General features: G+C 47.4%; 1 protein-coding gene across 1 annotated transcript in view; it reads left to right on the forward strand.

The window, feature by feature from the left end:
• Positions 1 to 9,500, forward strand: part of CAVIN1 (caveolae associated protein 1) — a 48,977-nt gene extending 39,477 nt beyond the window's left edge. Inside the window, exon 2 of the mRNA XM_048517764.1 lies at positions 8,091 to 9,500. Within this exon, the coding sequence (XP_048373721.1) occupies positions 8,091 to 8,780 (690 nt within the window). The 3' untranslated portion in view covers positions 8,781 to 9,500. The remainder of the gene's footprint in view (positions 1 to 8,090) is intronic.
• Positions 9,501 to 17,235: the final 7,735 nt, after the last annotated feature.

The following is a 17,235-nucleotide window of genomic DNA, read 5'->3' on the forward strand; positions in this document are numbered from 1 at the left end:
CCTGATTTCAGGGACCCACCCATTTCCACCCAGAAGCCATTTGCAAAGTTTGTCCCAAATGTGCAGATCTTATTGCCAAAGCAGATGTTGGCCTTCTTCGCTTATTGAGGTTCTGTAAACTAGCATGAGTGTAAACAGCAGGGAACTCCTGTTAGGAAAACAGCTCCCATTCAAGTGGATTGCAAAATGGTTGCTCTTAGCTCCAGAAACCTAAAATTCTGGATATATTATCCTCCCAATAAATTACAAGTTTCTAAATCTCTGATTGCTTGGGGAAGGGTTCTTTCATAAGCTTTAACGGTGGGACTGGGAGTCTCCAGAGCATTGCTCCATGAGTCTGGTGAACACGTTTTTGTTCTAGAACTTGAATTAAAAGACACTGGGTGGCTGACATCTGAAGAAGACATCAAAAGCATGTCCATAAGAACAGCAATTGTTGATCTAAGAGATTGCACTGGGAAGTGACAAATCAGTACAAATACTCAAAATGTAACCCTGATCATACTTATAGTGCAATCCTATTGTTACTCCAGTGTAAGCCGATTCATTTCAATTGGCTTAGACTGGAGTAATTTTATTTAGGATTGTACTGACACTGATGTGTTGCATTTTTCCTAAATTTTGACTGTTTGGGGGCGGGGGCGGGAGGGATTCTTGCAACCATAACATGTACCCTGCATTTTTCTCTCCACCTTTATGAGGTTAGAATCACCCAAACAAGAAGGTTGGGATGCTGTCGTAAAGCAGTCTTCATACATGATGATGATTTGATTCAGAAATCAGACAAAAACATATTTAAAAGCTGCCTTTTCATTTTTCACCTGTGTATCCCAACTGTGGGAGTACAAAGTGCTCTAAAGGGCATCTGTAAATTTAGTTTGAGAGAGTCTGATTTCACTATGATCCTGACAAACAACAGATTTGAACTGGCCCAGTTAGTGCTATGTGGCCTTTGTTCCACATGCTACTGGTGAAAATGTATTATTCCAGATGGTGCAGGGATATCATCCATGATGCAAAAGAACAGTCCTCCCTGCTTTTTCCTTTCATGCAGGTGCTCTAGCATTAGTATGCAGTTACATTTTGAAGCTGCAATTCAAAAACATCTCAGTCTCTGTTTCCACTATTGAGAACTACCAACCCCAAATGGAAGCCAAAACAACTCCTGGAGCAGGCACCATTACCTGAAGGAACTGATACATGCAGTCAACACCCCCCCCCATCCCCCCCCAAAAGAACCAAATGTTTCAGCTAGATTTGATCTGCAGTAACATATGATTTTTACAGCAGCAGTCCTGAATTACATGCAGCATTTACTCCTAGTACTCTTTTCAATCGCCCCAGCATCTTAGAATTCTATTGCTGAAGCAACTGCCCCGGCCTTTAAAATCCCTCTCAGCCCAAACATTACCTCTCCAGTTCAATATGAAATTGACAAAGCTGATCCAATCGACTCTGCTTCTTCGGCCCATTCTGCCTAACACAAATAAAACATCATCAGGACAGAAATAAAAATGTTTTGGAGAAGAATTTAGCCCAGCTTCCCTGCCCCCTCCCCCCATGTCTTGAAAACATTTTATTTCCTCCTCAAAATGTTTTATTCAAAAACACTAAATTAGCAACCTTTTGGAGCAAAACATTTTGAAAAAAATTTCTGCTTGCTGTGCAGACAGCAGGAAACATTTTATTTCTCCTGCCTGATTTGGAAGTTCTTGTTTTTGTTTTCTCCGTCACTTGCCACCTACCATTTTCCGTCACTTTACTGATTTTCCATGCTGTTATCATTTGCTGAATTTATCCTGGGATGTTTTTCTCATCTGGCATTGTGGCTGCCCACCATTTCCATTGTTAATATACATTAATAAACTCAGTATTGCCTGCTGATTATGCGAATGTGTCATTTTTCCTTTGTAAAAACTGTTTCAATATGATCACACACTCAGTGGAATGTGGCTCAGAACCAAAATGAAAAAAAACATTGTAGTCAAAATTCCCGGGAAAACAACAACAAAAAATGAAGGGAAAACTTTTCCAGAGCTACCCGTTTCCCCGAAAATAAGAAAGTGTCATATATTAATTTCTGCTCCCAAAGATGCGCTATGTCTTATTTTCAGGGGATGTCTTATTTTTCCGCTCCACAGCTGCATGCTCTGGTGTTCTGCTAGACAGGCATGCTTCCAAACAAAAACTTTGCTACGTCTTACTTTTGGGGGATGCTTTATATTTAGCACTTCAGCAAAACCTCTACTACGTCTTATTCTCAGGGGATGTCTTATTTTCGGGGAAACAGGGTAAATGAAAAGAAAAAACTGTGCAGAATTCAAAGGAAAAAAAGTAGCATTTGGCAGCAAGATGCATTGCTAATGATTCATGCGGAAAAGGCCTCAGTCTCTCTGTGTGTAAACTGCCATCAAGTCACAGCTGACTTTTGGAGACTGCAGCGAGTGGCTTTCAAAGCAAATGAGAAGCAGAGGTGGTTTGCCCTTGCCTTCCTCTGCAGAATCTGCCTTGGTATCCTTCAAATACCGACCCTGCTTAGCTTCTGAGATCTGATGAAATGGGGCTGTCCTATGCTGCCTCCTCTCCCCTCTATGTCTAGTCCCATTCAAAAAAACAGTGAGCCCTGAAGGCCAATAGCAGGTGAAGTTGTATCTACCTTTGCAAAACTAGGTAACAGCTTGGGTATTTAGTATTTCACGTCTGTGATCACAGTGATGTCAGGTAAAGTGGTACTAGCCCTTTTAATGCTTATATACCGTAAACATATATCTATATGTAATTTATTGAACTCTTCCGTCAAGGAACCATACGTCATTCTTCATTTTATCCTTGTGAATCAGGATAGACTGGGAGAGCAAGTGAATGACCCAAGTGAGTTTCATGGCAGAGCGGTGACTTGAACCCTGGTCTCCCTAGACCAGGGTAGGGAACCTGCGGCTCGAGAGCCGCATGCAGCTCTTCTGCCCTTGCACTGTGGCTCCATGAGCCGAGCCGCTGGCCCCATCCTTGCCCGCCCTGCAGGCAGCAGGGCAGGTGCACCAACTGCCCACGGCCGGCTGGGCCACGCTGCAGGGTTCCCCTCTCGACCCCCTGTTGGAGCGGTGAGGGCGTTTTCCTGGCGGCTGGCGAGGCCGAGCCACCGGCTTCATCCTTGCCCGCCCTGAAGGCAGCAGGGCGGGCGCACCAACTGCCCCCGGCCGGCTGGGCCGCACCGCGGGCTTCCCCTCTCGCCTGCCCCGTTTGAGCGGGGCGGGTGCTTTCCCGGTGGCCGGCGAGGCCGAGCTGCTGGCCCCATCCTTGCCTGCCCTGCAGGCAGCAGGACGGACGCATCCATGAGCTTTTCAGAATGAGCGGAGTAAAAGGTAAAAACCCCCGATATATACAGTGTTATCTTTATTTTAAATGTCAAAAATTATTTGCGGCTCCAAGTGTTTTCTTTTCCTGTGGAAAACGGGTCCAAATGGCTCTTTGAGTGTTAAAGGTTCCCTACCCCTGCCCTAGACCTATGACACATTAACTGCTCCCTCATCCTGTCCCACTCTACCCAGGCTAATGCCGATCGGGTTTGGTATGTCCTGATGCAGTTGTTCTACCTTGTGTGACTACCCCACTTTGACTTCCTGGGGGGGTCTGTATCCTGACCTTTCTCCAAGCAGCTCAAAGTGGGCTATGGGGGATATCAGCAGACTTAAAGCGAAGCTACTTAGAGTAGAGAAGACGGTCTAGTAGTCTTCCTGCACAGACTGCAGCCTCCTATCACTTTAGGAGAAGAAAACTGTCCACGCAAGATGTTCTTTCCAATCAGGAAGGCTTTTACTTAGCAGTTGCAAGGTTACACAAGACTATACTAGATAAAGACTACAAGGCTATACAGAACACTTCAGCAATACTTTAACACTAGAACTAGAACAGACTGGAAATGGAAGAGAATGCTGCATGCATACAATGCACAGCTTTATACATTCAAGCTAGGTATTTTTCCCAGCAACAGTCTCCCATTGAACCAGAGTCACAGTTGAATGCACCAATCACATTAAAGGTCAATTGCCCCCAGACTTCCCAGCTCCTGGCCAGTGGTGGGATCCAAAAATGTTAGTAACAGGTTCCCATGGTGGTGGGATTCAAACTGTGGCGTAGGGCCAATGGGGCTGGGTGGGGCACAACGGGGGAGTGGCCAGGCATTCCAGGGGTGGGGCATTCCTGGGCGGGGCTGTGGCAATGACGCAGCTGCTGCGCCGGTCCTTGGGCAGGAAACTAATGCACGCAGGTGCAAGCTGCCACACACGCCGGTGCACCTCCTGCTAGACTGCTTCAAGTTCTGCGCGCTACTGCTGAGAGGAGGGGCGTAACTAAGGCAAAAATCACGTGGCAAAATCACCAATTAGTAACCCCCTCTCGGCATACACAAATAATTAGTAACCTACTCTCGGGAACCTGTGAGAACCTGCTGGATCCCAAATCTGCTCCTGGCCCTTGTTGCTGAGCAAACCTTTTGCTGCCTAGAAGATGAATTTGTGAACCTTTATTTTATATATCGTGACAGGGGAGGCTGATTTTGTTTTCATCATTCCAGTGCCAGAAAAGGCAGGTTAAGAGGGGATAACTCGCCCAGGGCAATCCAATGAGCCCAGAGGGCCAAGCTTGGTTCATTGATTGAATGGCCAGCCTACTGATGAAGTGAATAATGTCCCGCCCAGGCTGATCCAGCATTCAAATGGCGTTCAAAAATCTAAGCATTAGTGGGACAATGCAAGGAAAGAGGAGGAGGAGGCTGTTTCAGCTCCCAAAAATGGCAGTGGGGGAAAGGATGCTTACGGGACAGTGCCTTTCTGAACATCTGGTGTGCAGAAGAATTCTGAAGAAGCTTCCACAGAGAGTTGTAGCTCCAAGGGGAGCGGGGTGACGCACCGGGCATGTGCCCCTGTGCGTGTGTGGCATGGGCGTTCCAGGGGGTGTGGCAGGGGCATTCTGGGGCATGGTGGGGGCGGAGGACGCACCAGTGCACCGGGCGCTTTCCCCCTTGCTACGCCTCTGCTTGCACATCATGTTGAAATCGATAAGTAGGGCTGTATATAAGGTATGCTTTAAACAGATAAAATTACTCCTATGGCAATAAATGTTGCAACCTGTATTCTGCACTTATATGGGTGAAGAATGTGTTTGTTTTGCTCCCTGCAAGTAAGGTGCAAGGAACTACATATGACACCTGGAAACTCAGCTTTCTTCTTTTCCCATAACTTTCTAGGCCTCCAGTGGATTTTATCCACACCTTTTGTAACCTTCAGGGTTACACTTATTCTGGGAAAATGTGATTTACTCAAATCTACATCTAAATACACAATAATAGTTCTGAAAGCACAATAATTGAATTATAGAATATATCTGGGCCTGGCACCACTGCCCAATATATAAACTATAGTTTAGAATGCTAGGTCTGGGGTTGGGAAATACCTGGAAATTTTGGAGGTGGAGCCAAGGGAGGGCAGGGGTTTTGGGGGAGGAAGGACTTCAGCAAGGTGTAATGCCACTCTCCAAAGCAGCCTGGAGATGAATTATAACAGCAGGGGATCTCCAGGCTTTACCTGGAGTTTATCAATCTCATAATCGCCAAAAGACACCTAACAGTGCGAAAGCTTTCAAGTTCTCCAGAGCTCTTGGTCAGGACATTAACGGGTGTTTTTTGTTAAAGATGATGATTGTTGTGGGGAGAAGTTTCAGTCAATTATTTTAAAAGGCTTTTCTCAACAGTCATTTTTGTGGCTACCCAGTGTGAATTCCTAGTGGCTTAAAGAATGAAAGAGCAGAAGATTCCTAACAGGATGGAAGTAATCTTGTTGGGGAACGTCCCTTGCAAAACTGAGATGCAAACAAAGCAGGCCCAGAGGAAGGTTTTATTGAGCAGCCTTTATTGAGCAGTGTATGAAAACGGGACAAGATTCAGAGCCCACAGGATTCTTTACCAGGCACCGAAAATTTTGTGGGCGAAGCTGAATTCCCGCTCTTATTTGGAATAAACCCTCTCCCTCCCGCTGCCTTGCTTCAGTTCCCATTTGTCGCCTCCTGTAAGATTCCCCTGTAATCCCATGCCTCTTCTTCAAATCACACAACTCCAGGGATCATAAATCTGTCCAGCTTTTCAGCCCCAGCTGCCAGGCTTAGTATTGCTGTGGCTATTTCCAGCACATCCTGGGAATGTCGAGCGGGGGATGCACACTATGTGCTGCTTGGGTGAAAACCAATCTCTGTCCAAATCTGCTTCCCACCTCGCCCACATGCCTGCCTGCCTGCCTGCATGCCCGCCTCCTCTCTGCACACATGCGTGCCACTGGGCATAACTCTGGGGTCTCTGAAAATCGGACCTTGACTTGTTTGCAAGACTTAAGTTCTGTGCTGCAGAAGAAAACCTGCTCTACCACTGTGGGCATGGTTCCTATGATTAAACATTCTTCCATTCAATTCACATAAAAATTAATATTTTTTTGCCGTGAAGTCACAGCTGACTCATGGCAACCCCCTGGGGATTTCAAGGTCAGAAAGGCTTAGCGGTGGTTTGCCATTGCCTGCCTCCACCTCATTGCCATTGCCTGCCTCCACCTTGGGCTAATCACAGCTTTTTGGAGCTCTCTCAGCCCCACACACCTCACAGGGTGTTTGCTGGGGGGGGGGGGGGGAAGGGAAAGAAGATTGTAAGCCCCTCTGAGTCTCCTTACAGGAGAGAAAGGGAGGAGGGTAAATCCAAACTCTTCTTCTTCTCTTCTACTCACTATACCATAGATCAGTTTCCCTGAAGAAAAGAGATGCTAACAACTTCCATTCCTTCTGCATTCCAGCCCAGTTGTGCTGAGCTGACGGAGCGAAGGGAAATTGCTAGGCAAAAGGCAAACTTCACTGGACTTCCAATGTCACCCATGCTCAATGCTCTGTATCACTGCAAAAAACGGTCCCGTTGAATCAGACTTTCGTTCGAATACCCCAACACTCCTTTGAGGTGGTCTGGAGCAAATGCCATATCCTGCTGTATACACCAGAGGGCATACTTTGACATTTGATTCTCTGACATGCTACAAACACGTTTTAGTCATTGCATGATATTTGAGAAAGTGAGTTTTCGCTAGCCAAATAGATGATATCACATGATATCCTATTGACATGTAATTGAGGTGGAGTGGAAAAGGGCATGGCTGCTGGGTGGACAGTTTTACAATGGTTAGCCACTTATAATAAATTTATTTAATTAACTCTTTCCAAAAGTTCAGCGTGCTTTAAAATCTGATATAGGACCAATCAGACACATCAAGTTGATGAAGCCTGCTTGTTCAGTACTAGTTTGATTCAGCAAAAATGGAGATTGAATCCTGCTGACTGGATCACAGATCAGGCAACTGGTGTGTGAGACATTTATATCATAGAATCATAGAGTTGGAAGAGACCACAAGGGCTCTCGAGTCCAACCCCCAGCCATGCAAGAATACATAATCAAAGCACCCCTGACAGATGGCCATCCAGCCTCTGTTTAAAAAACCTCCAAAGAAGGAGACTCCACCACACTCTGAGGCAGCGTATTCCACTGTGGAACAGCCCTGACTGTCAGGAAGCTCTTCCTATTGTTTAGATGAAAACTCTTTTCCTGTGCTTTGAATCCATTCCTCCTGGTCCTAGTCTCTGGAGCAGCAGAAAACAAGCTGGCTCCCTCTTCAACATGACATCCCTTCAAATATTTAAACATGGCTATCATGTCACCCCTTAACCTTCTCTTCTCCAGACTAAACATACCCAGCTGCCGAAGCCTTTCCTCGTACGGCATGGAATCCAGACCTTTTACCATTTTGGTCGTCTTCCTCTTGACTCATTCCAGCTTGTCAATATCCTTCTTAAATTGTGTTGCCTGGAACTAGATTCAGTAATTCCAGATGAGATCTGAGCAATGCAGAATATAGTGGAACTAATTACATGTACAAGAGATGGGAAAATGTACTTGATCAATCCCATCTCACAGGACACCAATAAACACTATGGGCATTGCTTTCTAGTGTTTGGGAAATGGTAAACATGCTCTTAGAAATCTTACTGATATTTCTTGTGTCTTCCAGGATGAGGTGAAGCTGCCAACTAAGCTAAGCATCAGTAAGTCTTTGAAAGAAACAGAGAAGGAAGGGGAAGGAGAAGAGATCCCGGCAGGTGAGGAGCATGCTGATGAAGAACATATTGAGCTCTCCTCAGATGAAGAAGTAGAGGTGGAGGAGATTATTGAGGAGTCAAGGGCAGAACGCATCAAAAAGAGTGGCATGAGGAAGGTGGATGACTTCAAGAAGGCCTTCTCCAAGGAGAAGATGGAGAAGACCAAGCTGAAGACCAAAGAAAACCTGGAGAAGACCAAGCTGAAGACCAAAGAGAACCTGGAGAAAACCAAGCAAAACTTGGAGAAAACCCGACACAACCTGGAGAAGAGGATGAACAAGCTGGGCACCAAGATCGTCACCAATGAGCGCAGGGAGAAGATGAAGACTTCCCGGGAGAAGCTGAAGAAGTCCTTCACCCCTGACCACACGGTCTACGCTCGCTCCAAGACAGCAGTCTACAAAGTGCCACCTTTCACCTTCCACGTCAAGAAGATACGGGAAGGAGAAGTGGAAGTGAAGGCCACTGAAATGGTGGAGGTTGGTGGGGATGAGACCGAGAACACGGATCTGATGAGGAGCGAGAGCCCTGAAATGAGCACGCTCCTGCAGATCACGGAAGAGGCAGACACGGTGCTGGCAGACAAGAGCGACAGTGAGTGAGGTGCACGGCAGAAGAACGTCAACAGCTGAACATGTAACCTTCCACATCTCCTCTTTTTTGGCCCCGCATGGGCACACACACACACACGATATTGCAATCTTACAGCCCCCCTATCCAAAAATTTAGCACCAAAGTGCATTTTTGTATGTTTCTGTTTCAGTATAGAACATGGGACTTCCTAGCAACACATGAAACACCATTCCTTGCTGCTGAAAGCTTGCTCTGCCAGCCTGCTGCCATCTTCACCCCCTGCCCACCTTCTTGCCTCTTTCCCAAAGGTGCTATAACCTATTTGTATGCCCAAGAAGCACACCTGTCTCAGCAGTGATGCTCAGTGTCAAGAGTGCTTCCTGGGGACCAGAAAACAGACCAGGCAGACAAGAAAAGGACAAACAGGAAGTGTGGAACCAAAGAATGAGTGGGCTGTTGAAGCTGTTTGGCACAATATGTCATTGATGTGGTGGGGGGTGGAGGAGAAACTGGTTGGAAAGGAACTGGGAAAATTGTTGGCTGGGGGAAAGGATGTGACGTCACTAGAGGAGGGGTCACCAACGTTTATGACCTTGCAGGCACTTTTGAAATTTTGAAGGGGGGTAGCAAGCACCACCTCAAAATGGCTGTCCCAGGAGGTGGAGCCAAACACTTTGCAAATCAAGAGGAATAGAAAGAAATTAAGGAAAAGAAAACATGGGATTAAAAAAAAGGAAAGCATGAAGGGGCAATGGAACCACACGCTGACAAAGGAAGGTTCAGATGCTTCTCAGCCCACTTGTCTCTGTTTTGGCTGCAGCTGCTATTGCAGAGGATAACCATTTCCTGCGCACCAGTGTAGCTGCCAATGAGCAGCTCAGCCTCCCCACTTTCTGAAAAGCTCAGAGGGCGCCGGGGGGGCGGGGACTGGCAGGCCCAGTGGTGCCCACGGGAGCCACACTGGGGGATCCTGCAATAGAAGGTGCAGGAACAGGGTCTGCGTTCCATCTCTCCCAACTTACTTCCCAAGAGCCATGTTCTGACACAGCCACATTGGCGGGGGCCCTCTATCCACATTCACAAAAGACCAGCAGCTGCTGAGGTAATTGCTGTAGGACAGGAAGGGGAGATCTCTCAATGCCTTCTTTTCCTTTCGCTGCATGTCTCTGCGAACCACTTAGCCAGCATGGCTGTATTTGCACTTCCTGAGGGATGGGAAGGAATGGCAGCCAGGTGAATTAAGCAGGGAGAGAAATGGCAGAGAGATGGAGGGCAGAAGAAGAAAGCCCTTGCCCAATCAGCCAGCAAACCTGACACCCATCCCTGGGCCGTGGCACCAAGGCCCTAAGCTTACCAATACATTGGCTGTGGCTGTCTTGCATCACCCAGTCTTTAACGTGAGAAAGGGCTACTTGGGTGCTGCCCCAGTGAGGTAATATTTAGCTATGTCTGCCAGCTGGGAAGAAAGCAGGGAGCTGGGCACTGTGGGTGGAGGGCAATTCTGTCATTCAGAGTCGCCTTCCTACACCCACCTACACCCCATTTTCCTTGCAGATCCACATTTTGCTTTGCCTAGTATGGAGAGGTTTCTGCCCCTTCTGTTACGGCCACTGCCCTCCTATGCATGATGTGCCAGAGCACCCTTTCTTCTCCCTAATTCCAGCTGGAATCCCCCTAGGCTTCTTCTGTACGGGGTCCAAGAGGAAAGGTCCAAGAGGAAAGGTCGGTTGGGGCATGGCAGTGCATTCCACCATTATGTCTTGGCTATTCTATTCCCTGCACCCACATGACATTCTGTACCAGCGTGGTGTAGTGGTTAAGAGCAGGTGCACTCTAATCTGGAGAACCGGGTTTGATTCCCCGCTCCACCACTTGAGCTGTGGAGGCTTATCTGGGGAACCAGATTAGCCTGTGCACTCCAACACACGCCAGCTGGGTGACTTTGGGCGAGTCACAGTTCTTCAGCGCTCTCTCAGAGTGTTTGTTGTGAGGGGGGAGGGGAAAGGTGATTGTCAGCCCCTTTTAGTTTCTTTACAGGAGAGAAGGGGAGGATAGAAATCCAACTCTTCTTCAAATCTACCTGGTGCATATCTTGGCCAAGCCGTCTCCTTCTCAGCAGGAAGAAATAACCGGCAGATATTCTTATTTGACCATGGAGTGTACACATAAATGTCAAGGGGCTGTACCCTTATCACACTCCCCTTTTCTGTGAGCCTTTCAGTTCTCTTGACTGTCGCTATGGACCTCGTACCCAGGAGAAGAGAAGAACCCAAGTTGAAAAGACACCTAGCATTTAAGGCTATCATATCTGGGGCAGAGACCACACCCTCACACATGAAGACCGGGAGGGGGGGGGGATGCTGTGCCGAGCAGCTGCTTTGTTCCTTTTCTAAGACTGCATCCTGGTGAGCAGCAGAACTAATAAACTTCCTTTTCTAAAAGAACAGGTGTGGAGCAGTTTGGTGCGGGAAGGACTGCAAAAGCTGTGGGTCACGTCTCTTTTACCAAATGCAGTGGTTAGGGCTACTGCCAGGTCCCCTTTGGCCACTGGCGAGGGATGGGGGAGCAGGGGAGCCAAGCCCAGGTTGGGAAACTCCTGGAGATTTGGGGGTGGAGGCTGGGGAGGACTCAGTGGGGCACAGTGCCACAGACCCCACACGCCAATGCAGCCATTTGTTCCAGAAGAATGGATCTTTGTGGTCCAGACATAAGCTGAAATTTTGGGGGATCCCCAGGTCTCGCCTGGAGGCTGGCATCCATATCAATGGTCCCACTGCAAACAACCCCTTAGACTTGACCCCCGAAAGCCAAGATCTTCATTTGTTTACGACCAACAAAGTCTGACTCCCATTTCCCCACCAGGGGGCAGCAGAACCCCTCTCTGCAGGTGTGAGCCCTAGAGAAAGGTGGAACTGATGCCGTTCAGCCTGATCAGCAACTACACTCTGTCTCAGAAAAAGATGTTAGTAGGGCTGTACAGTCCTCGCCAAACCTTCTTTGTGTTTTTTAAATGTATTTATTGACTTTAATAGTACAAGTACAATTTAGAATAGGGGGCAGAATACATTCAAACAGCTAAACATTAATGACTTATAAAGTAGTTTATTTAACAGTAAGTATAACTCCTTATACATATGCTCATAATACAAATATAATAGCACCTAAAATTCCTGATAAACCTTAGTACAACCCTCTCACCCCCCTTCTCAGTTTATTGAACTTCCCCTCCAAAGTCATAATTAACATTGCTTATACAAAATTGTAACCAACAGAGTAAAAAAAATTGCCCAAACAAGATTAGTATAAAAAAGACTAAAGCTCTACTTTACCCCCTAGAAATAAAACAAACCTGGAAACTACCAGTTACACAAAAAAATTTGTCTAGCCTATTAAACTTACTATTTTATCTCTAATTCTCGGGGCAACTGCTTTCCAACTTCATATAGCATTGTCACCATAAAGAGAAAACACAGACATAATCAACATGAATAGGTTCTTTAGTAATCTACTGGCACAATATTCATGTCGCAACCTTTGGCCATGTCTGAGGGGGGATATGATTGAAGTCTATTAAATTATGCATGGGGTAGAAAATGTTGGCAGAGAGAAATTTTTCTCTTTCTCACAATACTAAAACCAGGGGACATACATTGAAAATGCTGGGGGGAAGAATTAGGACTAATAAAAGGAAACATTTCTTCACGCAACGCATGATTGGTGTTTGGAATATGCTCCACAGGAGGTGGTGATGGCCACTAACCTGGATAGCTTTAAAAGGGGCTTGGACAGATGTATGGAGGAGAACTCGATCTATGGCTACCAATCTTGATCCTCCTTGATCTCAGATTGCAAATGCCTTAGCAGACCAGGTGCTCTGGAGCAGCAGCAGCAGGCCATTGCTTTCACATCCTGCGTGTGAGTTCCCAAAGGCACCTGGTGGGCCACTGCGAGTGGCAGAGTGCTGGACTAGATGGGCTCTGGTCTGATCCAGCAGGCTAGTTCTTATGTTCTTATGATCATGTAGTTAGTCCAGGGCTTCTTTGTTATAGAATGCTCTGCCTGAGCCCTATTCTCCCTAGCCCTGCTTGGGAAGTATTGGTGGTAGTTGTTCAATGAACTATAAATGCTGTTGCATCAAAGTACCATGTTCAGTAATGTACACAATACTGGTTTTGACAAAGGCAGCATGAAAAAAAATGAGTGATAATTATAATTTTTGTTCAGGTCTATATTCTAATGCAGAAGCACACAATTTTCTCAATTGCTGCACCTCCACTGACAGTACCAACATCTTTTTCTGAGGCAGAGTATAGTGGGAATGAGGGCCAATGGGCCTGTCCCATCATCGTACAATTCTACATCCTACAGGCCCACTGTCTACAGTTCAGCTCCCACAAGTGTCACTTCTTCACAAATCTATTGTGTCTAGGTCGGCAACTGTGTGATGAGATAGAACCCTCTTATAGAGCCATACGCAGCCCAAGGTTTCCAATTATCCCGCCTTGATGTTTTGCCCCAGAGGAGGGCAACCAAAATGGTAAAAGGTCTGGAATCTACGCCCTATCAGAAGAGACCTAGGAGCCGGGTATGTTCAATTTGGTGAAGAGAAGGTTAAGAGGGGACATGATAGCCCTGTTTAGATATTTGAAGGGATGTCATGTTGGTGAGGGAGCAAGCTTGTTTACTGCTGCTCCAGAGACTAGGGCTAGGAGTGATGGGTTAAGGTGAAGGAAAAGAGTTTCCAACTAACATCAGGAAACACCTATTGACAATAAGGGCTGTTCTACAGTGGAATGCACTACCTCGGAGGTTTTTAAAGAGTGGCTGGATGGCCATTTGTCAGGAGTTCTTTGATGATGTGTTCCTGCATTGCAGGGGGCTGGACTTGATGACCCTTGGAGTCTCTTCCAACTCTATGGTTCCATTAATATCTACACACCTGCCTTTCTCCCAAGCATCACAGGCTTGAGTAGTAACAATACAAAATGAAATCAAAATGATCTGATAAATCAGGGGTCCCCAAATCCATGGGGTCCACGTGTCTGGGCCAAAATGTGGCCCCCCCTGAAGGCATTTATCCGGCCCGCCAGGCATGGCGGCGATGGCTCCATTCATGTGCAGTGGGGGGCTCGAGGGAGAGGAGGAACCGGCCCCAACGGCTGTTGATTGCGGTTACATGATGGCACCCCCAAAGCTCCATGAATTTTCTGACTCAGAGTTGGAAACCTTACATGTGGCAACGCCTGCTCCACCCTTCCCTCTCAACTACTCCATGTGTTGCTCTCAGGCGTTCTTATATTTCCGCCTCACTCCCATTGACATCAGCCAGGCTGGCGAATCGCTCGCTGGCTGCTAGGGAGGAAAGAACCCAGGAAGATACCTGATCCTGGGTTAGATGGAATGTTTCATTGGGAAAGTTCTGCTCTTTTTTTTACAGGGGAAGGTATTCCACAGCCTCCCCAAACAATATTTGGAGCCCACCCTGTACTTGACATACTTTGGTCACTGTTCTAAAAATAGACCATGACAGAAAGGCTGAAAGGTGAAATCAAACATTTTACAATCATTTGTGCATAGGAATTTGTTCATAGTTTTTTTTAGTCCGGCCCTCCAACAGTCTGGGGGACAGTGAACTGGCCCCCTATTTAAAACGTTTGGGGACCCCTGTGATAAATAAATGTTAAAACAACAGACATGAAAAACCCGAAAATCCATCTAAAAACTCCTTATGAGGCTGCACCAGCAGGACATTCTCCCTTTGCCCAGACTTTGTCTGTCCCAAAGCTTTCCAGCTTTCCAGCCTCACCAAAACAGAAGAAACACCCTTGACCTCTTCTAGGAGCCTGTTCCACAGGCAGGGGGGCAGCCACTGAGAAAGCCCCTGCCAGTGCTGTGGGGGAATGTGGCTGAGACAAGTGAAGATACTGACAATAGACCCAGCTAGGAAGAACAAAGCTGCAATATGGGAACATGCAGAAAGAGGTGATCCTTCAAGTATGCTGGCACTTAATACAGCGCCTGCAGTGGGCTAGAGAAATACAGAATCAGAATTATCTTGACAAAAGGGCTTGGAAAGCAATTGAAAACGTTAACAGCTCATGCCCACATAATCTTTTAATTTGTTATATATCATTCTCCAGTGCTGTGCAGGTTGTCCACTGGCTTGCCAGCCCTGGGTTAGAAAATATGTGAAGTGTATGGAGGGTGGGGTCAGGGGAGCCAAGGGACTTCAATGGGGTGCAATGCCTTAGAGCATAGGTGTCAAACTCGCGGCCCTCCAGATGTTATGGACTACAGTTCCCATCATTCCCTGCCAGCATGATGCTGGCAGGGAATGATGGGAACTGTAGTCCATAACATCTGGAGGGCTGTGAATTTGACACCTGTGCCTTAGAGGCCATCTTCCAAAACGGCCATTTTCTCTAGGTGAGCTGATCTTTATCACCTGGAGATCAGTTGTGAATGTTCTGTTCCCCAAGCTAACTACAATTCAGGCATCTTGAACTTTGTCCAGAACAGAATGAAGATCCACAGTCAATAAGCAACAGTTCAAAAACGATTTAATAATATAGAAAGTCTAGGGCTCTGAGTCCTCCCAAGGGGACTAACTAAATAAAAGAATACTTTTGGAGATGGTTTGAAGAATTTGCAGTCATCAGAGCTTTCCTGAATGGCTTCTGTGCTGCTTGTTGCTTCTTCTGAGTTCTTCTGGTGTCCTCTAACTGGACTCTGTTTCCTTGCAAATCTGTAGGAACTGGATTGCTTAAACTATCATGTATCTTATACACCTTATACGTAACACCCAGAGGCATAGCTCCAAGGGGCGGGGGAGTGTGCGACACACCAAGCGCGCACTCTTGTGGGGGTGTGGCAAGGGCGATCCAGGGGCATTCCAGGGTGGGATGGGGGTGGAGGACACACCGGTGCACGGGGCGCTTTCCCCCTTGCTACGCCTCTGGTAACACCTCAAAGTCTTGGGTCTTATGCACCTTAAACGCCTGAGATGTTGCTGTCTCCAGCCTTCCTCAGACACCTGAACTAAACTAACTGACTCTAAAGCAGGAACGATTAACTAATAAGTATGCTATAGTGCTTTGCCTCTAGAGGGCTTCTTTAAAGGACAGGGTCTAACTAAGGGCCTTTCCCCACTCACTGTTTGCTGCGCGCTACTCTCGCCGAGTAGCGCGGGGTCCAACTGCACTCTCCACTACAGGGGCGGCTACAACGCAGCTGCCCCAACTCTGCTGCTCTTGGCCCCTCAAGCATAAGTCATTCCTGGCTCCAACCTGCTCAAAACGGGCGCTTTGATGATCCGCACTTGCAGGGCTGCTGAGGGCAGTGGGGAAGCCCAGGGAACCACTTTACCCTGCAAGGCCAAAAAGGTCCTGGACCAGACGAAATGGACGTCATTTTAAAAGTGGGGAAACGGCCTAAGGTTCCCTCCCATAGAAAACTATACAAAAGGCAACTAATTATAACTAAGGGTATAACTGAACCTTAAATAAGGAAAATAGTGGGGGCATGACAGTAATCCTAGGAGATCTCCGACTACCACCTGGAGGTTGCCAACCCCAGATGTCAGCCCAGCACCTGCAAAAAGCAGGAACTTTCAGAATGCATGAGTAACAACGTTCCTTCTGGAGAAAAACAGGAAGTGATGTCACAGTACCCCCTAATGAAACTTTAGGACACTTGGGAAATTCCTAGAGAGAGCACAGTTTCTAGGGTGTCACTTCCTGGTTTCGGCCAGAAGTGACATCACAACACACAATGCTATTTCTGTCCTTCGGTTTCATCCCAGTGCCCAAAGAAAAGCCGCAGGATGGAGGCAGCAAAAACAGGAGAATTCCAGCCACCATTGGGTCAGTGGCAAGGCGAAGTGCTATACTTGCTTACTCAGAAGTAAGCCCCACTGCATTCAGTGGTCCTTTCCCACGTCAAGTATACACAGGATTGCAGGCAGTAAGCACAAAGACCTTAGACATCTTGTCTACATTTTAGGATTCAGAACAAGAGCAAAACAGTTCATCATCCAACTGACACCCTGGCAGCCCCTTGGAGCCACCTAGGGCTGCTTGCTTTGGGTTGGCAAATACCTGGATTTTGGTGTGAGTGGAGGGGCTGGGGAATGCAAAATTTGGGAAGGGAAGAGACTTCATCAGGGTGCGTATTTACCTAGGCGTATTTGCCTAGGGACAGGGGGTACCCTCTGACCCTGGGCACCACTGATCTGGTCACGTGGGGGGCGCAAAATCAGCCCCCCCACGTGACCAGGAAGATGGCAAGGCAGCAGGACTTGCAGGAAGTCCTGCTGCTTTGTCATCTTCTGGAGTCCTTGGCCCTGCCCATGTCAATGATGACATGGGCGGGGTCAAGAAAGCCAGAGGATCCCCCAAGCCCCGCCCCGCCCCCCGTCTCATCCCCTCCCAGCTGCCAGCTCCCCCCCAAGCCCCGCCCCCTCCCAGCTGCGGGCTCTGGCAGCCC

This window comes from Sphaerodactylus townsendi, linkage group LG15 (assembly GCF_021028975.2).
Source record: "Sphaerodactylus townsendi isolate TG3544 linkage group LG15, MPM_Stown_v2.3, whole genome shotgun sequence".
Lineage (NCBI taxonomy): Eukaryota > Metazoa > Chordata > Lepidosauria > Squamata > Sphaerodactylidae > Sphaerodactylus > Sphaerodactylus townsendi.